Source organism: Ptychodera flava, chromosome 21, assembly GCF_041260155.1.
Source record: "Ptychodera flava strain L36383 chromosome 21, AS_Pfla_20210202, whole genome shotgun sequence".
NCBI classification, from domain to species: domain Eukaryota; kingdom Metazoa; phylum Hemichordata; class Enteropneusta; family Ptychoderidae; genus Ptychodera; species Ptychodera flava.
This window is the reverse complement of record NC_091948.1, coordinates 727,438-749,602: the sequence shown is the minus strand read 5'-3', so window position 1 is coordinate 749,602 and position 22,165 is coordinate 727,438. Positions and strand designations below refer to the sequence as shown.

Sequence of the window (22,165 nt, the reverse complement as noted above, 5' to 3'; positions counted from 1 at the left end):
CACAAACCACTTGGAGTGTCCCCTTGACTGAAAGCTCTGCCTGTTACCGGAGCAAGATCAGAAATCGTTAAAATTTCGGTAAGGTCCGTTCTACAAAAGTGCGTTCGGTTCTCCTTCAGCCAGGGTCCCATGAGGTCCCTTTATTAATTCTCGAGGGATATTATTTGACAATTTACGGCTACGTATGAGGCTACAAGTGAATATGCAGGCCTGTACATCTAAGCCGAATCCCACCACGTACCCTCCCACACATTCAAATATATCGCATCGGTATGACTTCGTTCTTCATTACATGGCTGGATAATGCTCTCTACATTGGCCGTCTCGAAACTGCGTGCACATAGACAATGAAAAATTGTACCATGTGTAAAGCCATAGACCTATGGCAAAGCCTAGTCGTGGCACCAGGTAAGATGCGGAATTCCATATTGATTAAATTACAAAAAGGAACAAATCTACATACTTTCAAATATGACCAAAAAGATTACATCAAAATCATTGCTCTCCAATTGTATTTTTATGTGATCTGATTTCAATATAGACTTCTAACATTTCCCTGTGAGAGTCCTAATTAAAATTATAGTAGGCCTAATATTAAATCTGCCAAAAAGTATAAATAATAAGTCAATAAATAAATAAAAAAAATTATTAATAAATAAACAAACAAACAAATGAATATATGTGTTTTCGTTTATTTAATAAACATATACTGTTACAGCGGTCTATTGCATACACTGTGTACGTCACATAGGCCGTCCCTTGTCGACGGACTATCGGCGACGTCAGAATCGACATATTCGGTGTCAACGCAGGTGGAAATGGGAGTAGACCCATACTATAGAAACAGTTGAACGGAATGATTGTAATTTTTAGCGAATGCGGCATGACACCAATCGGCAAAGTTTGCCATGAGTTGAGAATAATAGCTGGAGACAGGGCGATTTCGGGAGGCCGAGGGAGTCACAGCTGTATGTGGAATCGGAACGGGAAGGGAGTAGTGTGGGACGGATGGGGCCAGTTATACAAAGGTTTTGCAAAACCTTTATTGTACTTTATGATCAAGATCCCAACTGGGATACGATTTCAATAAAGGCTTACTTTACTTTACTTTACAATGTAATAGTAGGGAGTGACTGAATCTGAAGGCGTACGGCAAACGTAAATAATGCGTCGGTGCAAAGGGAGTTGCACAGGAGTCAAATGACAAATTCGACTCCAATAGAGCGATGTTCCCTTTTGTATTTTTTCCAGTCATGTAGTGGGCTTATCGCTTACCATGATCGCTTATCCAGAAAAAAACCCATAAACCAAAAACAAAACAAAACAAAACAAAAAAACTTCTCGAGGACCACTATGAGTGTGTATATTTGTTTTGTATCAGCGTTAAGTACTGATTCTTTCATCATGTACCAGACGCTAACTACTATACCAGTAACACGTACAAAGTAATTGCAGTTACGCAGTATGAAGACAGCTATTGGGGGAAAGTGTAAACTACGTATACTGGATATCCTTTTGCGTTCGAACCGATTTTTCAATAATCAGCGGTCGGGGACAGCTGGCTAAGCGGGTAATTTTGTAACCTTTGGGGCCGTAAAAATACATAATTCTTCTTGGCAAGCAACTTTAATAAAAAAGATGATCCATAGGCAGGAAGGAACAACCATTCGTCGAGGGAGGGATCAGATTGAAAGAACAAAAGAAAAAATGTGGCGTGGAAAGGGCAGTTAGAAGCTTTCATAATCGATAGAGTGGCTTAATTTGAAATTCGAAAGGGCCAAGGAGTTTCCTGGAGGTGAATGAAGAGAGAGAGAAACTAAGGCTATGTTCACAAATAATGGGGGGGGGGGCGGCTAGAGCTATCACGATTGAAATCTCATCTTTCTCAGATCCCACTTTGCCCCTCTATATGATCAATTTTTTTCAAGCCCCTCCCCCCACTGTCACCTATGTATGTGCTATGTGCACTTATATTGCTGTCAGTTGCATTTGTTACACATTGAAATGTCAATATACCATAAGACTGATGCATATTAATACTCAGGCTGTTTGAATAAGTTTATAGCATTTTAAGACGATTTGAATAAAGTAACTACAGAAACATAATGTTGATACACAATACAATGATGAAAATGAAATTAAATTTAACATACCTACTGATCATTCACATCTTTGTTGCACTCTATGGGCAATGTATTCGTTGTAAATTGATAAACACAGATAGCAATATAGGAATAGAAGTAAACTGTACCATTACATTCAAAGAAATGCACCTTTTTGTGTACCATAGTCAACATTTTTTTTGTGAACAGTGATACACATTTTGTCCCTTTGGCCATTGTCTGTTGATAACTGTCAAGTCTTCTGGTCTTTCATGTGTTGCTGTCTGGCCTGATCTTGCGTACAAGTATGTTTCACTGTCATGGGCATCAAAATGACCCAAAATCGTTATCAGCAATATCGGAGTCAGAGCTACAGAGCTATCCCTGTCATTGTCACTGCCGTTATGCAGTGACAGTGACACTGCCTGAAGGCAGTAATAGGGCAGTAGGTGTATTAACTTTATAATTTTGACAATAGTTTTGTTCAGTTACTGTGTTCTTGTTCTACTTCCTACAGCATGTATCCAGCTGGCCAACACAGCATGTACCCAGCTGGCCAACACAGCATGTATCCAGCTTGCCAACACAGCCTGTATGTACGTGTACTGTGCATTTATGTAATTGACAAATGACTTTCCGTTCTGGACTCTCATTCAATTACACCAGTCAATGTATCACCAATAGTGTTTACATGCACTGGCTTTGTTTACAAACTGAATATTGTGTTTCAACGTGCTGTAGGGAGACAGCAAGAAACTGAGTTTGATACATTCATATTAACGTAGAAAAATTGTCAACATTCGCAGCTTCTGTCCCGTTACGAGGTTTACTAGTTGTTATTTATGAAAATCCAATGGCATTCATACATTTTTAGATTTGTTCGAAATAAGAGTCATGAAATGCGACAAACTTGTTCTAAATTTGTTTTATTAATACTAACATTAGAACCATTGGATGGTCTAAAACTGTTATTCATTGTCCATTTAATTACCTACCAAACTATGGAATCTAAAAATGTAAAAAAATAAGAAGGAACCAAAAATTTTCAGGTCTCCCTCCTATACGCTGAGTAAAACTTTGAAGTTCTCCCTCTACCACCTCCAGAATTTTCAAGCCCCCCCCCCCCCCCCCCACCGAATTCCTCAATCCCCCACCAGTATTTGTGAATGCAGCCTAAAGGACCGGAGTGAGATTTTATTTATAACTCGCAAATGCGAACAACTATCTCTAAACCAAATAACTTTACAAGTATATTCACATGTTACTGGTCACAATATAACAATACTGGCTGTCCCTATTTTAAAACCCCTCAAACTGGATAAATTCAACACCCGCTTGCAGCAGCAGACTTTGCCTACAGCACAACTTCTTCAATGCAGTCATCATTATAGGCTGCACAATCCCCTCCGTCATATCCTCTCATAATCTAGTCTGCTATTTGTTTTTGAATTTGAATCTATTCAAGAATTCAATTTTGATAGCAGATATGTCTACCATGAATCTAAAAAACTGTAAATAAGCCAGGAAAGCAAATACAAGTACAGAATGGAAGACACTGAGTCTTTAAGCTCATCATTAGAATGAGTTCAAGGCGCATCCCATACCCTGAAAAAACACCGACTTTAAATGTGTTCATCATCTTATAAATAGTGTACAAAGTATTCATCAATGCAGGCGAATTGCACTTCATTACATTGAATAGGAGGGAAGGGGACTTCAATACCACCGAGAATACTATTAAACTGAATTTCTCAGTTTTTAAAATCCCGTTGTGTATTTCACATAGGAAGTAGTGATACGGTAAATACTAGTAATATCTTATATTTTATTTTTATCATTATCAATTCCTGTTATTGCTTATCTTTTGTTAGCGTTGTTGTTATTGAAATCGTTTTCTAACAAAGTATAACAAACGAATTTCTGCCAAATTTCCTTTATTTATACAGGTATACGCATTTGTTCGAGTCTACTATGCCAGAGTCAGTGAACGCTGATAGATAGGAAGAGCGCCACCAACGACTGGACTTCCTCACTGTCGTAAATTGGTGACAATCAAATTGGACGTTGTGAAAATAAGTACTAGTATATCGTGTAACAATATTGTTTCGAAATCAAATGCTTGACTCAGCGTACCTTTAGTTCCTCTTATGTAGAAAATAACGGTGGAAGATGAATGTATCCAGTTAAAATGATGCCTTCATGCACGACATCATTGTCGTAAAAGTTATGCTGCCGTGGCAAGGGAACGGAACGCCATAGTCGCAGATCTCGTAGCTGCCACAGTGTCCCAGTTGGCATGGCTTTCACCATATACTCTTTGTTTGAGGCAATATTACTCGTCATAAATGCCATAGCTGTTCTTCATGAAGAGCGTTTCTTGAACAAAGGTGGGAGTATTGATTGTTTTCCGTCTTCATCTCTGTGAACGAAAGCATGCCCGAAACGCAAATGGTTGGTTCAGAATGAAATGCTATTCACAGGAAGGGCACTATAGAAAGATCTCCAGCTGCTATAAAGCGATATGGGGTCTCTCCTGATACACTCTTGTTGACAATAATCAGTGTATGGCCAGTTATTTGCTGGAATAAATGCCCCGTTGCCTTCATTCAGGACACAAGCGCTAGGACCTCCATTCAGTGGTTCAGGACATAGGCAGTGTGTTCCGGGTACAACTATTGAACTAAGGCTGCATTCACAAACCACTCTGGGGAGTGGATCCAAAAAAGTCCTCAGATTTTTCAAATGGCCCCTGACAAACTCACAATGTGTTCAAGTCCCACCTTCTGACTTGCTATAATTTTGAAATAGCCCCTCAAAGGGATTGGACAGAAATTACAGGTGGGTCGCAATTTTTTTTGCACCAGCATTTTTGAAGGGTCATGAAATTTCATGCATGCCTATTTGGGAGGGTCACCATTATTGCGCAACTATTAGAAGACAAAATGTGGCCGATATAATTCTTCGTCCAAAAATATCAAATCATAATGCATTGGAGTCTATCGGGTAAACTATTAAACATTTTCCCCATTGTAAAAAACAAGCTATATCTGTACATTTATATGTTTGATAATTCATGTAAATGTAGTTTGCTTGAACTATGAACAATATTTTTTCCTATATAAAACTAAATATCTGTGCATTTATAGATGTATGCTAATTTATATAAATGTACTTAATTAGAATAAAATGTGCATATGTGTGAAAGAAATTTGATTTTGGAATTTAACTAAGAAAGTTGATCCTCTATACATGGTAGTCCAGGAGAAAACTATGAATAAATGCTTTACAATACTAAATTAGCTAAATCTGTGCTTTTGTAAGTGTTTGACAATTGTTACATATGCACTTTATTCAAAAATGGTGTTTGAAAGTGCAGATGTGGACAACAAATGTAATATTGGAATTTCACCCAAAAGTATTATGGTACATGTAGTCTTATACAGATAAAGTTTCACCCATAAAACTTGCTATATCTGTAATATGTAAGTATATACATTGTATTTGTATATGTAAGTGTTGATAAATATTGACTTTGACACTGTAATAAGTTCTTTATAATCAATAATAGTGCTGTCTGTACACTTATGGGGGGTTTACACGTGTGAGTTAAGTCCGGAGTTGACACCGGAATAAATTTAAACCTGTGTCAGTTGGACGTGTAAACAGACAACACCGAACTAACAAAGAACTAAATTAATTCGGTGTCAGAGGGCTGGTCCAGGTTCGGTGCTCCGCACTAAACAATGGCCTATTTACATGTGTGACCAGAACACCGTACTAAACGCCGAACTATATCCGACGGTGTTCAAGTAAGAAGCTCTCGCGATCGCGGCAACAATTGGTCACAGGAAGAGATCAGGCTACTAATTTCAATCTGGAGAGACGAAAACGTCATCCGTACGATGGACGGCACGTCGAGGGATCGGCAAGTGTATGAAGACGTCGCTGCCAAGGCCAGGGAGAAGGGACAGCGGAACAATGCCACAAAAAATCAAACGGTTGCGAGCTCAGTTCAAGTCCCTGTCCGACAACAACCGTCGTGGTGGCAGAGCTAGAAAAACGATGCCATTTTACGATGAGTTGTAGGGAGTAAAGGGAAAGCAACTCCACACATCGTTCATATTTGGGTTGTTTGCGTTTTGTGTATGATATTGTGTATAATATAAGTGTATATCATGTTTGGCTGTTTTATGTAAAATGTTGCTTAGCCATGGCGGGACGTACCTGTAATCTACGTGTCTTGTGTTAATCCACACTGGAGCGGAGAGACTACTGTGACACTACGATCCTTTGGCGCTACGTTTCGAAAACAGAGTTTTCTTCATCAGTCGCTTAAAATTCATTTTTGATTGGTGAGACCTGTTGAATGGTTGATTGTTTTTATTTGGTAATATGTTGTTCCATTTACGTTTGGTAGGGAAGCTAGCATGTCTACTGTTTGATCTTGTTGTGTTTGTGTGGGTTCGTGTGAACCTGAGTTTGAGCTATTATAGTTTTTGTGAAGTCTGGCGCTTATAAGTGTGTCGCCTATATTTCTGTTCCTTCTATATGCGATTATTGGTTGGTTTTGGAACAGTTTTTTTAGTGTTTCGTCTTTTTCAAGTTCACTCCAGTTTTATGTCAGGGCTTGCTTGATTTTTGTCGTGTCGATGTGCTATACGTTGTTATGAAGACTACTGTATTGTTGGTGGCCTTATTTCTTTCTTTTTGTTGTTCAAGCAGTCTTTTCCTGTTTTTATAATCTGTCTCTCTGATAATGCGTTCTATTTTTGACCATTTTTACCTCCCATTTGCCATACATATATGGCAATGGGAGGTTATATGGTTGAAAAAAGTCTGTATGTGAGATGTCTGTCTGTATGTATGTATGTATGTATGTATGTATGTATGGATGTCTGTCCGTCCAACGCAAAAACTCAAAAACCGCTGCACATATTGAGCTGATTTTGGTGTAGTGATGCCATATATGATGTAGATGTGCCGTTGTTAAAATAAACTTTTTAGGCCCATAGATATGCTAATGAGGTAGAAAAAAAGCGAAAATGGTCAAAAATCAATAACTCAGGAACTACTCATCTGATCATTGTCATATTTGGGTTTTAGGTACCTTGGGCCCAACTCATTTAAACATATAGATTTGATGTCAATATTTGATGCTTTCTATTTTTAATGATTTTTTTTTTCTTTTTTTGCCATTTTAGTAATAAATCTTTTCCTCTTAAACCGATGGTTGGATCGCTTTAAAATTTGGCGTGCAGGTACCTTGTGAAAACTCAAAATAGAATTCATCAAAATTATGGCACAATTTGCATATTTGTATTTTTGGGCAATTTTTGCCATTTTTGGTAAAAAAAATCTTCTTTGAAACTGTGTATGCCATTACTTTCTAATTGGGTGTGCAGGTTCCTAGGAGTGACATGAAGATGACTCTGTGAACTCAAGCTGAAATTTGCAAATTTTGTGGTACTTTTTGTCATACTATCAAATTTGGTACATAGGTGAAATGTAGTAGGTCATTCATTCAAAGTCAAGTACTGCCTGTGTGAATGAGCAGATTATGATTGTGCTGTTCCAGGCTGAGGTGCTATTTATAGGAATGATGCAATGTTAGACTGTAATTGATGTTTTAACTGAATTTGACTAACATTGTATGTAACGCTTGTACTGTATAAACCCTATCAATTACCCAGAAAAAAATAATATAATTTTAAATAATTGAATTAATGAGGATATCAACAAAGCCAAAATAATTTTAGTGTAGAATTATTAGAATGTTCAACTTTTTTGACAGTTCATGGTGAAATGCTTACCATCTTGGAGGATTAAAACATGTAAAGGCAACTTTCCTGAATCCCAACTTTGACATATTCTGAACCGTCATATATTGTGCTCTGTATGTTATCTAAAATAAATTGCTCATAATAGTTTGTCATGATAGGTTGGTCAAATAAATAGAGATAGAGAAAGTTCCATTTTCCATTTATGGTTGACTTGGTAAGGATAAAATAAAATTACTTTTTGAGGAAAAAAATAGAGTGGTCAATTAAAAGAGTGGTCAAAGTGATAGGGTTTTTAGCTCCCATAGCCATATGTATATATGGCAATGGAAGCTATTCTTATAGGCTAGGGAAATGTCTGTATGTATGTATGTCTGTATGTCTGTATGTCTGTATGTCTGTATGTCTGTATGTCTGTATGTCTGTCCGTCAACATCAAAAACTCCAAAACCGCTGCACATTTCATCTTGATATTTGGTGTGTACATGGATGATGGGCTGTAGATGAGATTTTGTTCAAATGAAGTTGTCATTGCCAAAAATATGCAAATTAAGTGAAAAAATGTAAAAACAGTCAAAATTGAAAATCTAAATAACCACTGAGCAGATTACATGAAAAATTAGCATGTAAGTACTTTGGGCTGACCTGAAATAATTGTGCTTTTTTTGATTTTTTGATATTGTTGAAAATATACAAATTAGTGCCAAAAAAGGCGTTTTTGGTAAAAAATCTTCTTCTTCATGAACCGCTGGTCAGACAGCTTTGATATTTGGTATACAGGTCCCTAGGGATAACCCAAATTGGATTTGTTCAAATTGTGATGAAATATGCAAATCTGTATTTTTAAGGAATTTTTTTGTCATTTTTGGTCAAAAATTTATTTCATCAAAACCGCTCGTCTGACAGCATTGATATTTGGTATACAGGTCCCTAGGGATAACCCAATTTGGATTTGTTCAAATTGTGATGAAATATGCAAATCTGTATTTTTAAGGAATTTTTTTGTCATTTTTGGTCAAAAATTTATTTCATCAAAACCGCTCGTCTGACAGCTTTGATATTTGGTATACAGGTTCCTACAGATAAACTAAATATGATATATAGAATATATGATGAAATCTGCAATTTTGTATTTTTGGTGCAATTTTTGACATTTTTGGTCAAAAAATGTGTTTCTCAAAAACTACTTGTCTGATGCCTTTGATATTTGGTATACAGGTTCCTGGGGGTTCTCCTAGTGTGATATAGTGAAATTTGATGAAATCTTCAATTTTTGTATTTTTGGGTCAATTTTTGCCATTTTTGGTCAAAATATTTGTTTCTCAAAAGTTACTCATGTGATAGCTTTGATATTTGGTATACATTTTTATACATAATTATGATGAAATCATCAATTTTGTATTTTTGCAGCTAATGTTGCCATTTTAGGTCAGGCCATCCTGAAATGAGCTATCAAAGATCTCAACCATCTTCATCAATACATATGTCACAAAAAGTTGCTCTCTACATAACACAGCAGAGCTCTGTCGACTATTGGGTCGCTTGTTTTTTTCAAAACCGCTGGTCAGACAGCTTTAATATTTGGTTAACAGGTCCCTAGGATGACCTTAGTGAGATGATTTCATACAGTCAGGAAATACTTAATTTTGTATCCATGTCTATAGTAGCTTCAGGGACATTGGCCCTATGTTTAAGATAATGCGGTGATTCAGTAAGCATTTGAAATGGTAAACTGTATTTGGTGTTGAAGTAAAAAATAATGAGAAAACATAGCTGAGGTGATTTCAGCAGGTTTGGTTTCCAACAAATAATTAATTTCAAAGTTTTTTTCAATGTTAAGAGTGATGGAGGGGGGGGGGGGGGGTCCTGAGGTCCTGGCAGATTTGAAAAAAATCCAAACAAATATCAATAAAAAAATCAGCCACAGAAGGTTTGTCAAAAGAAAAGGTGGGATAGTGGGAAAAAAAGAATGTACAGTGTATCGGATAAAAAAGATGTTCCTCATCAATCTTCCAGACAACCCCCTTTTATCAAATGGTACACCCCTGATGTATTTTTGTGTGCCATTAAACATGCAGTGTATTTTAGTTTAAGATGTCAATCAAGTTAGGTAAGGATTTGAAAGGAATAGTCAAATTCACCACAGTTTAACTTTATCTCTTGTGTCATCATCCTTGTGAATAGTTAAGTTTGTAAGTTGCTCCAGATGTGGATGTACCAGCTGTTCTGGAAGAAAACAATGTTTACTTTTCCCTATAGGGTTTCTGAGTTAATGATTGCATGTTGAAATCTCTCCAAGTATCTGGTGCATGGGCAAAATGTAAATATGGTTGCATGTTATGTATTTCAGTCCATGTCAAATATTGTAAATGAAAAATCAAGAACAGTTTGCTGTGTGCTTGTAAAAGATAACATGTATGTCAATTAAATTATATAAAATAATTAAATATTAAATATTAAATTAAATTATGTCAATTAAATATTAAAACTGCCTTGCAGTTTGATTGTCTTAAAATTATCACAGAAGTAGAAAACGAAAAGAAACTAATCAAATTGCTGTAACATATTCACCCTCAGTGTCTGTAGGCCTATACTTAACTATTTTATCATTACATTCAGCTTTTTGTTATATCTTTATCACTCTCCATGGGCCAAGGCACACTTGGGGTCAATGTCATCACTCTGTGCCAGTCTGTGAATGTCAGTCTGTCTGTATTTAGGCCCATGTTTCATACAATTGGTGGTTTGTTTTGATAACTATATTTGGTATATAGGGATAACCTAGCAATACAATTTTTTTGACAAAATGTGACATGACTTTGGTGACCTTTGACCTCAAATATACATATTTGTCCATAACTCAGTAACCACAAGTGCTACACCCTTCATGTATGGTATGATGGGACACCTTATGATGCCACATATTGTACCTCATTAATTATGTGCATATCTAATTTTGAGCAAGCCAATAGAGCCAGAGGTCTGATTTTTGATATATAGGGATAACTATAGGAGAGAATTTTTTTTGACAAAATATAATGTGACCTCGGTGACCTTTGACCTCAAATATACATATTTGTCCATAACTCAGTAACCACAAGTGCTACACCCTTCATATCTGGTATGATTGGATACCTTATGATGCCACATATTGTAGCTCATTATTATGCACATATCTCATTCTGAGCAAGCCAATAGAGCTGGATGTCTGATTTTTGGTATATAGGGATAACTATAGGAGAGAAATTTTTGACCAAATGTCATGTGACCTTGATGACCTTTTACCTAAAATATATGTTTATGTCAATAAATAAGTAACTACAAGTGCTATGTCCTTTGTATTTAGTAGGATGGGAGACCTTATGACAACACATGCTTTACCTCATTAATTTTGCACACATCTAATTCTGGGCAAGCAAATAGAGCTAGAGGTCTGATTTTTTGGCATATAGGGATTAATTAGCAATATAATTTTTTTTTCAAAATGTCATGTAACCTCAATGACCTTTGACCTTGATTATACATATATATGCATATCTCAGTAACCACAAGTTCTATACCCTCAGATTTTGATAGGATATTAGACCTTAACCCCTTGACTACCTATGGCGCCGGATATATCCGGCGGCATATTGAATTACCATATACCTTGAGTGCCGGAAATATCCGGCACAGTTGAATAGGCGTATTTGCTTCGTTTCTGTCGCTAAAATCCCGTAATTTCGGCGTCGGCACGCAGCGCGACTAAGATTGATGTATTCCGATCTGGCCTTAATGTGATTGCGCCCCCGTACGTCCGAGTATGGCCAAAATCCGGAAGCAAATGTCGTGACCCATGACCTCGACCCTGAAAGGTCAGGCTGATAACAGAAGCGTCGCGCTGATTGTTTACAGTTTTCAGAAGTACGGACGATCGCGAAGATGTTTATGGTTTTTTTTTTTTAATGAAATGAAATGTTTATTTATTGAAAACAAATGATTTATATGTAAATATGTTCTATTAACAGCAATATTCGTGAATGAAACTAGAGGAAATACATTTTTTTACTATAAGCCAGTGAAATTTTATAGCAGCCATATTATCAATATGACTGGTCACATGACTGGTCATGTGTTTGGTCATGTGATATGTTGTTCCCTAAAATGTATTTTTAAATATTGTGAATTATTTTTGATAAATCATAACCATTTTAGATGCATATTTCTGCAAGGAAGACATAAAGCAGGTGTTTACAAATATAAAATGTGTTGATTTTCAAATAAAGAATCATGTCAGATGCTGATGTTTGTGGTTCATTTACTCTGCATTTTGTGAGAAAAATCTCAAATAGGTACATGATAACATCTACAAATAAAGTAAAGGGTAGTTATTATTACATATATGTAAATACAATGTCATGAAAATTGCAACTGTATTCAAATTTGCGTCATTTTATGGATATAAAACACGTCCCGATGCTTCAAATATTCATATTCTTTGCCAACTCTGGTCACATGATGTGTCATGTGATCAGTCACGTGACCTGGAAATACAAAACTTATGTATGAAAAAGTGGGAAATTTCATGCTGATTCAGAAAATATATGGTTTATTGGTACTTACTTAATTTTTACTCTAAGCAGTGTTCATGCAATGACCACACCTAAGATTTTATCAATATTTCCATAAGGGCCCTGGTATATAGGAATACATTGGCCTTGGTAGTCAAGGGGTTAAGATGTCACATCTTGTACCTCATTTATTATGCGCATATCTATTTCTTGGCTGGCCAATACTGCTAGAGGTCTGATCTTTTTCCCGATTTAGAACCATAACTTAAGACATGCCTCATGTGTTTCAAATTGGGAACAACGACATAGACCTATTTGCCCATAGATCTCAACATATACACTCCAGTGATACTTCTTAATGACCACATTTCCCTGCCCCATCAAGACTAATACTCCTATTACAAGTAGGGACTGTCATTGTCAATGACTTGTTTAGTTAATGGTTGTATCACAGTATTCGATATTTCTAATTCTGTATTTTTTCCATTTTATATTCTGAATAAATACACTAAACATATTTCACTGTCTCCAGTACATTACATTTAAGTATATTCACTTCATGCACTTTATCCCTTTCACACATGTTCAAATATCTGACCAGAGAACAAACACTAAATAGTCCAGGATGGGAGCTACAGTGTCATTGACGCTATTTTTATGGTAAAGCTGGGCTGTAAGATTCCTCATGTGCTATTTATAGCAATTATGCAATCTGTGTAAACAGTGCAATGAAAGTGTTACATGATTCCTTATAATGCTTTTGATGACCTTGAACTTCTTAAGTTGCAAACATTTGTCTCTTCTGTGTGCTTTCTCTGAGTACCTACAGGCTCAACTTATTCAACAGAACTTACTTGCAATGTTAATTTGAAAGTTAAAATGTGCTTGGTTAATAGGATGAAATACTGATAAAGATAACCAGCTGAAGATTCTTTATAACCAGCAGATATGCTGTTTTTTTATGACGTAAATGTTGATAAGCAAGTCTTGTTTACTTTAATTAGAATGTAATTAACTCTCATTTATATTATTATAAGCTGTAGTATCAAGTTGATCAAGCTAATATTGACAAGTTGGTTGGCTGTTGGAGGTTAAAAGCCGTAAAAATAAATGTATGCATGTATGCATGTCTATCTGTTTGTCTGTCTGTCTGTCTGTAGACCCGCGTTTTTTGGAGGGTCTATGGTCTGTCTGTATGTATGTATGTATGTATGTATGTATGTATGTATGTATGTACATGTATGTATGTATGTATGTTAGTTATTATGTGCGGATGTATGTCTGTCACGTTAAAAACTCCTAAATCACAGCACCTCCCATCTTAGTATTTGGTGGACAGGTGCATCGAGGGGTGGAGATGTGAATTTGTTGAAATAAACATGTCAAAGTCAAAAATATGCAAATGAAGGTTAAAAAAGGAAAAATCCTGCAAATTGCTAAAACTTTGTAACCACTGGCCAGATTTGGTTGAAACTTGGTATGCAGGCTCTTTATAGTGACTTAAGTTACATTTCTTCAAATTGTGGTGAATTTTGAAAGTTGTATTTTTTTGGGCGATTTTCCTGTTTTTTGTCAAAAAATCTTTTCTTAAAGCACTCATCCCATTGCCTTGAAAACTTGTATGTATGATCCTAGGGTTGACCTTTGTCAGATTTGTTCAAATTGTGGTGAAATTTGCATATTTGTAGTTTTGGGGCAATTTTTCCCCATTTTTTGTCAAAAAATCATTTCTTCTCCCATAGTATTTGTTGGATTGCTGTAAAACATGATAGTCTTGATCCTAGAGTTGTTTTCTGTCAGACGTTTAAAAGTCATTATGAGATGGAGCATTTCATATTGCTGGGGTATAAGATTAATTTGGACTTGCAATGGAATTTTCTTAGTCAACCTGTAAGAATGCAATGTCATGTGTGTACTAGTAGTAAGTATCGCTGCAAAATGGGAGGACAGTGTCATTGACACTATTTCATTTTTTTATATTGTCGATCTTGTAATTTTTCACTAATTTTTTTTTCACTCAATTGTGTGACTTTCTGTGTAAAATCGGTTTCGTTGTTACGTGTGCACCTTTGATCAGACCATTGAATGTTGCTGCCGGATGACATGAGTTTCTTTGTAAGAACTGGAAAGTATGTGTTGGTTTTGTGTGTGTCTTGATGTCGAGAATATTCTCTTTGTTGTATCGACGACCTTTGTAGATAGTCAGGTCAAAATATGTGATTTCTTGAGAGGAGCTTTCAAACGAAAATTTGAAAGTAGGATGCATTTTGTTGATGTTTGATATGAATTCATTGAGTTCGTTCGTGTTGTGTTCCAATGAAAATCAGTAAATCATCGTCCCTGAACCTCAGCCAGGTCGGTATTTGTTGTTTGCATTCCAGTATTATTATCATTTCTGTCTCGTGAAATGTAATATCTGCTATTTCTGGCCAACAACCATATCAGGTTATTTCCGTATAAGAGCATCCCCATATTTGCCGGTGGTAGAATTCATCGTTGAATTCAAATGTGTTGTTTATTAAGATTATTTCTAGCAGAGCTATCATGTATTCGTTTGTGGTTACTTGATTATGTAATTGTTTGATGATCTTTCCTGATTTAATGCTCTGCCGACTGATTCAATTGCCTCATTATGTGGTGTATTCGTGTACATGGAAATTACAACCAGTGTTACTAATGTAGCATTGGCCGGAACTTTGACTGTCTCAATTTTCCGTATAATAGTCTGATCTTAAATAGATACCGACATCAGACCGGGCAAGGCCAACAATATTCTCTCCTAGTAAATTTCTTCGCCGAAGGCGTCTCGATTGGTTGACAGAACACAAAAAGAGCGATGACACTGATGACAGCAGCTGCATGATGTGTAGGTCCGCCATTGCAAGCAAGCGATTGTTCTCTAGCCCAGATATCGCTGAGGGCGCCTGACCCGAACTAAATTCATACCTTGTGTATAAACGTGTAAACGTGAGATCGCTTAGATCGCTGATAAGGAATATTTACAGAACGACTAATCAGATTCCCTCAGGCTTAAAAAAATACACGTGTAAACCCACCTTTACAAGCCACAATGTTAATGAAGGTAAACATTACAGCTAATGTACCTTTTGCGATCACATAAAAATGGTGTGAAAACAGAATGACATCCCTCACCTGTCAGGAAGACTGGACACAATTAACATATTTGTATATAAGGGACATTTAATAGCTGTACCTTTTGGCCAATCATGTATCATTTGTTCTGTATATCGACTGCAATTTCTTGTCCTACTCCCTACAGCAAGCTAGAATAACAAAAATTTTATTCGGCAAATACTAGTATAAACATGTGTAAAGACCATAATCATCGCTATTACTAGTCCAGACTTGCATTCAATTTTGAATAATAACAATGCTGACTGTACATGTATGGCTGTGCTGGAATTTTCATCATGCTTCAGGAAGTAGAACAAGAAACTGCAGTGGATACACAAAACAAAACCACCAAAAATATTAGCCAAACATTATAGCTTAAAATTGACAACACAACACATATTTCATATCAATCAGAGACAGCTTTTTTTAGTCTCCCCTTTAAGTCCCCAAATCCCTTCAAGTGCCCCCCCCACCCCCCAATAGTCTTGATATTTTCAAGTCTCTCTCCCCTTTCAATTCTCCTGCTAAGTTAACCTTCTTTGGCAAGATAACAGAATGTATTTGAGTATGCTGTAGACACATTTTGACCGTTTCTGAGACATTTACTGATCACAGCAGTTTCCTTAAAAGGATATGCAGACACATAAGAGTGTTTCTTCAAGAGGCAACACGTGTATCATCTGACTTCTGTTTCTGTGGATCTTATTGTAGTTGGATGGGGATCAGAACACAGTGTTGGTGGTTTTGGTGAGGAACCTGGTATGAAGGCACAAATAATCAACCTTATACGATCAGTAAGAACAGTTATGAGGGGTATGTATAACCTGTCGTCCTCACACCATGTTGCCATTATCAGGCTAGAATCTAGCCAGCCATTTCTGTGTCCTTGACCAAGAAATAAACTGGCTGAATTCTAGACTGTGCTTTTCTATAATCTTTGATTTTACTGTGTGTAGTGTGTGTCTCAAAACTATCGTCATGGATCATATGGATATCTATGCTGATTTCCAGCAACTTGCCTTCCAAAGGGGTTAAAGTGGAGAATTTCCTTTAATTTTAGTATTAATTTTCATATTAATTTCAAAACGATGGATTGGAAGAAGATGTACAGAATATATTGCAAGGATGAAAGCCATTATATGTAATCCATTACTGTATTTGTTTAACACAGGACTCTCGTGATCTGGACCCCATTCTGAATACTCAGTCAAAACCTAGTTTCATCTTAATATGTGCTTAGATTTCACTTTTATTGCAAGCTCTGGCAAATTTGTATAATTGAAACATTTTCCTATTTTTCTAATATCTTTTGCAGTTCCATTAATAATATTGAACACTGTAACGATAGTCTTTGAGTTGCTGCTGGGATAGGTGTGACAGAAACTGCCAAATTTACAGGTGATGACAGACTACACGGTGATTTCATGAAGATCCATGGCCAGTTGCTATCAGAAGACAACCTACAGAATAGAGATCTGGGGGATTTCATTCAAAAACTAAGGATTATGTTTTTCACTTTTACGTGATATCAATATCATATACATTCTATGCAAACTGCCATTTGCCTGTCACTCAGAAGAGTTTTGTCAGCAATACATTTGTTGCACTGAACTACCTCCCGCCCAATATATATGCTAAAACAAATACACCCCTTGACCAATATGTAGTTTTACAGACATGAAGCTTGCTGATGAAATAATAGTACATTTTCCTTCTTAATGTAAGGCATTGCAACCCTAGAACATTTCAGACGCATAGTAAAGGTAAAACAGAAAATATGATATGTAAAAATTGGTCTCTTTTCAATTAATCCAAACCATGTAACAATGCACAATGTCAGTGTGCCACACACAGTGAGTGAGTTTACCCACAATGCCGCTTGATTTGTGAACTCGGACATTATTTGATAAAGACTAATTCGATTGCATGTACTTCTTAGAATGTAAAACTTAAAATTTAATCGCAAAATTATTTGTTAAAAGTATGCTCCAGAATTATTGATAATGTTTCAAATTCAAGTGCATACTGAATTTAGAAGCTGATGTTTATAGGCGCTAGAAATTTCACACTTTTCAAGGTAAAGTTATCAGCAACTGAGATGGTCTCAATATATCATCTGTCTGACGTAAATTTCCTTTGTTATGAATATTTAAAAAATTAATACCCTTTCTTTTGCTAACACAGGCGTAACTTACTCTCTTAGTTTCCTTGAAAATGTTTTTATGGTTGTCAAAAATATCTGTTGGCAAAATTACAAAATTGCCGTCTCCTCCATGGAAAGGGATTAATCTTCTCATTGTTCAAATTTGGGAGTCAGAAAGACATGATCATCCAAACAATGCTGTAAGAATTATGAAATATGGACCACTCTGTTCTGTGTACAGATGAAATTTGCTTCAGTTCAATAAGTGATCTCAGTGTGTAGGGATCAAGGAGAATTATGGGTAACTTTCACTTTCTGTGCCACATCAAATGCTCTCATTCATTTGTAATGTAAAATACTATAGCAAATTTTATCATTCAAACTGTAAAAGATGAAACTAAGTCAATGATAAAATCAAATTATTACTTTCGAGTATTTGTATCATTGTGAGCTACTGTATGTTTACGTATTGCACTTGCCATTCAGTGTTTGTCAAATTCAGATTTTTTAAAGTCTTTATATTTGAAAGTTGTTGTTTTGTCTGAAATGTCTTTCCCTGTCCAATGTTATATTAAAAACACAGCCTATCTATAAAACTGCAGTGTATTTCTTAGTGCTGTAGTTCTACACTTTCAGCATTTTGTAGAATGGTATCAATTTGGATGCCAGCCTTACAGACTTTACAAACAGATATTCTTATGGCATACTACATGGAGTTCCATGATCGGCAAAGTCTTTGTCAGAAATCATGCATCTATCATTGCTTTCCACTAGGGGGAGTGTAGGCCTAACTGGGCAATTTGACATTTTATCGAAGCTATGTAAAAGTCCCCACCCACAGGCTACAAAATGATGTCAAATACCTAAGGGTGGGGGAAATAGAGGCTACATGTAGACAATTTAGGACTTGATATCAATCCAAACTAAAACTACCTTTCTGCAGCATTGTCAAATTCTCCCCTGCAGGGTGTGTGGTTTTCTCAGTAAAATTTATTTTTGATTTATAATATTTCAATGAGTATTTTGTTGTATGCCATCTTACGACTCCATCCTTGGGTCAGTGGAGTTGTGAGTAATATAATCTGATACACCACACTACATATCTCCCTATCCTGCTAATACATTTATGATATGGTAAATGTATCACTTGACTAAAATTGGGTGTCGATGGAAATTCTGGTGAGTTCAGAGTTTGCTTGTTGCATCTTCATTGACTCATATAAATGATCATTCAATTGTATCAATAATCACAGTCCTCATATCAATGATCATTCACTCATATCAATGACAACTTGTCCACATCAGTGATCATTGGCCTCATATCAATGACTTAATCACTTGCGTCAATGATAAATCACTTCCATCAGTGATCATAACAATGATCACTCTTATATCAATGATTGTTCACTCATATCAACGACTATACACTATAAATATGGTTAGAGATTTTATTGATTTTTTTAACTGACAGCAAAGTTACCTTGTCAGATATTGATGTTGCCATTAAACGGTTGAAAAATGGTGAGGTTAATATTGACAAAAGTCATTGATGAACAGAGAATGTCTTAATCATCCTGTTTCATAAGTAGAGGCCGAGACCCAAGTACCAGTCACAGTTATTGGTGTCTGTGGTCTTATAAGGTCCGCTTACGGCTCACTAATTGGCGGGACCCTTTCTCTTAGGTCCCATTTCTTTGTAATGTTCAGTTCACTGCAATGTGATTGCCTGCCTCATGCCCCTGTGTTAGCCTTGTTCCGCAATGTTCACTAGCTTGTAATGTACTTTCTGGAAACTGTTGGAGTAACCAGTTGTTCAGGTGGTTCTACCGCAACGTGAAGACAACGACAAAGAGACTCAATATTCACTGAGAAACATCAAGTCAGTCAATTTGGTGGTTTTATTTTACACTGCATGCTTAGCATTCAACGATTCTACCTTTTACTAGTAATACTTTGATGTGGTCGGTAGCACACAATATTTCTTTGTGTAAATTTGGAAACGTTAGCCCAGTAACATCTTGTGCAATGTTGAAAGAAGTCCGGTACAAACCGATTGCATAACAATGCTTACAGTATTCAGACACCTGGAATGCATGATTCCAACAATCATCACTGCCTGTACTGTGAAGAAACTAGTGATATTTTGAATGTTGCTTCCCTTATGGCTCACGTCGCTGACAAGCCATCAATAAAATTGAAACATTCAGTAGAAATGCTGTAAATATCATAAATTTGGACGGAGAGGTGTCGACATGGTGGATTTACTGATATTTCAATTTCATTTTGGAAAAACATTAATAGCATTCAAAACAAGGAAAAAGGGTAAATCAAATAAGCATACTGTTTTCAGTAAGTTGGCGATGATGTAGTAGAATTCTACTTACACAACTGTTCACAAAAACAGATTGAAATATTGCAATGACTCGAGGATATGAATTATTACACTCTCTGCTTCATCGGCACTTACATTGTAGCTCTCAAAACCAAAAGTGAACAAGTATTAAAAGGTTTTCAGGCTGCCCTATACTTCAGCAATGGGCCAGGTCCAGGGATAGATAGCAGTGTACTAACTGTGGTGCCAACCATGGTACATCACAAATATTATGTCTTCTTATCTGAACCAATTAGAGTGCTGGATTTGCAAGCGCGAACTGGTATAGTATAATTTTTCGTATGCTGTTGGCATTGCATAAGTGCTACATAGTCCACAAACCCTACTGGTGAACGAGCGAGGTGTTCAATATTGTTCACCTAAAAACTGATTCGTTACTAGCATTCGGAGCCAAATAGACATGTATGTTTTGAACTAGTGAATGTTTCCCAGGTGAACTTGGTCTTCTGTCATTGTCTTTGTACGTTGTACCAGCCCAAACACTTTGAGTGACTGGTTGCATTGGTATATAGGAGGTACATGGGACAGTCTATTACGAGGCAGCAAAATCTACAGATCGAGGCCGATATAAGGACACATGCCACAAGGTAACCAATCATAGTGCTGTGAGGTGAACATTACATTTCAATGACATGTAAGAGAAAGGGTTTGGCCAATGAGTGCAGTGTAAGTGGACCTTACAGGACCACAAACACCAATTATTGTGGCCAGTACGTGTGTCTAGGATGTAAATTGTAGGTCATTGTGAAACAGACTAATCAGAGTAATGCCAAGACTTGGTAGTTGATTTCCATAAAGTTGGAGATTATTGTACATAATGTGTGCATTGGTTATGGCTGAAACTTAAAGAGAGTATGCAATGTCGAATTGTCTCTGAACCTATCCCCTGCAACAACTTTTGCTCATCCACAAGGGCTACCAATTCAGTTCTCAGTTCCCTCTAGTGTTTCAAGATGCACTTATAAACTTGTGTTCCCAGAGTACAGCAGTAATGTTACACATTTTGAATGGCTCCTCTGCTTCAAGAGTTCCTTACTATCCATTACAACAAACAGTGATGCCAACTTGCTGATATGAGGTATGTGTGCTGGATTTGTTGGAAAGTCACTTTGGAGTTTGATCCATCTATCTGTATGAAATGACAGCATGTGACTTATTATTTCTTCAGGTGGTATGTGGTTGACGTTACGATAAATCTGACTTGAAACCCTTCTCGGTAATACTACCATATTGCAGTCAAATAATTCAGTGGTTGTGGCAGCATGCTCTTTGGCTGTGTCAAGGTCACTCATTGGCCATGCACACTGGCAACATTCCACTGTTGACAATTTCAGATTGGCATAGCCCAGCATGGTGAGTGTATACCATGTAGTTTTGCTGTGCAATGCCTATTGATTTTGTTACGTGCAGAGAAAACGAACAAAAGGGTGAACTCAGCAGTTAACGTTTAAACAAAATTTATTACGAAAATAAAACTAATTGCTAAGTCAGGGATAGAGTACAAGCTTTAAAAGTGTACAGACTACTTATCTCAGCTGGGACGGCAAAGCTCCAGTCTCAGAGTTGTAACAGTCAGTCGAATGAATGAACAGTCCTTTGGCTTGCAGGCTTGAAGCTGCACAAAGTCCACAGTATAAATCCAGCGTTGACAGTGAAGGTCTTGAAAAGTCTTGAGAATGACTACTGCTGGAGTTTAGTAACACACAAGAGACACGATCCCAAAAATCTGACTGGAAGCTGAGCGCGTCCCTTTTATAAAGGCATATAAGAACAATCTAGAACTTTTATTGACATGCTAATTACTGTTCTAAAATTATCTCTCTTACACAACTAATCAACTTTCCAGAACATTCCAAACATGACTAATTGAATTCAAGGTTGTAAGGTCATTAAGGGCAGTGACCTTGAGAATGTTCTAGACTAATTGAACTCAGGTCATGATGAGTGTGGGGGAAATGACCTACATAACAATTTGCCTCTCACTGCCATATCATTTCAGGTACACATCAATTTAGAGTGTCAAGTCTAGAGGGATATTTCATTTATAGAGTGAGGACATTCATGCT

General features: G+C 36.6%; 1 protein-coding gene across 1 annotated transcript; it reads left to right on the top strand.

The window, feature by feature from the left end:
* Positions 1 to 243: 243 nt before the first annotated feature.
* LOC139121055 (immediate early response 3-interacting protein 1-like) lies at positions 244 to 18,716 on the top strand. Its single transcript, XM_070685654.1, has 4 exons — positions 244 to 408; positions 4,049 to 4,489; positions 16,276 to 16,377; positions 16,880 to 18,716. Exons 2-4 carry the CDS (start codon positions 4,399 to 4,401, stop codon positions 16,933 to 16,935), a joined length of 249 nt encoding a protein of 82 aa, XP_070541755.1. The 5' UTR covers positions 244 to 408; positions 4,049 to 4,398; the 3' UTR covers positions 16,936 to 18,716.
* Positions 18,717 to 22,165: the final 3,449 nt, after the last annotated feature.

What these genes read in the sequence shown, in the direction of transcription:
- LOC139121055 (XM_070685654.1), top strand. Translation starts at nt 4,399, where the DNA reads ATGGCTTTCACCATATACTCTTTGTTTGAGGCAATATTACTCGTCATA. An exon ending in AGAGCGTTTCTTGAACAAAG is followed by an intron (nt 4,490 to 16,275) that starts GTGGGAGTATTG and finishes ATCTTATTGTAG; the next exon opens with TTGGATGGGGATCAGAACAC. An exon ending in AGTAAGAACAGTTATGAGGG is followed by an intron (nt 16,378 to 16,879) that starts GTATGTATAACC and finishes TATCTTTTGCAG; the next exon opens with TTCCATTAATAATATTGAAC.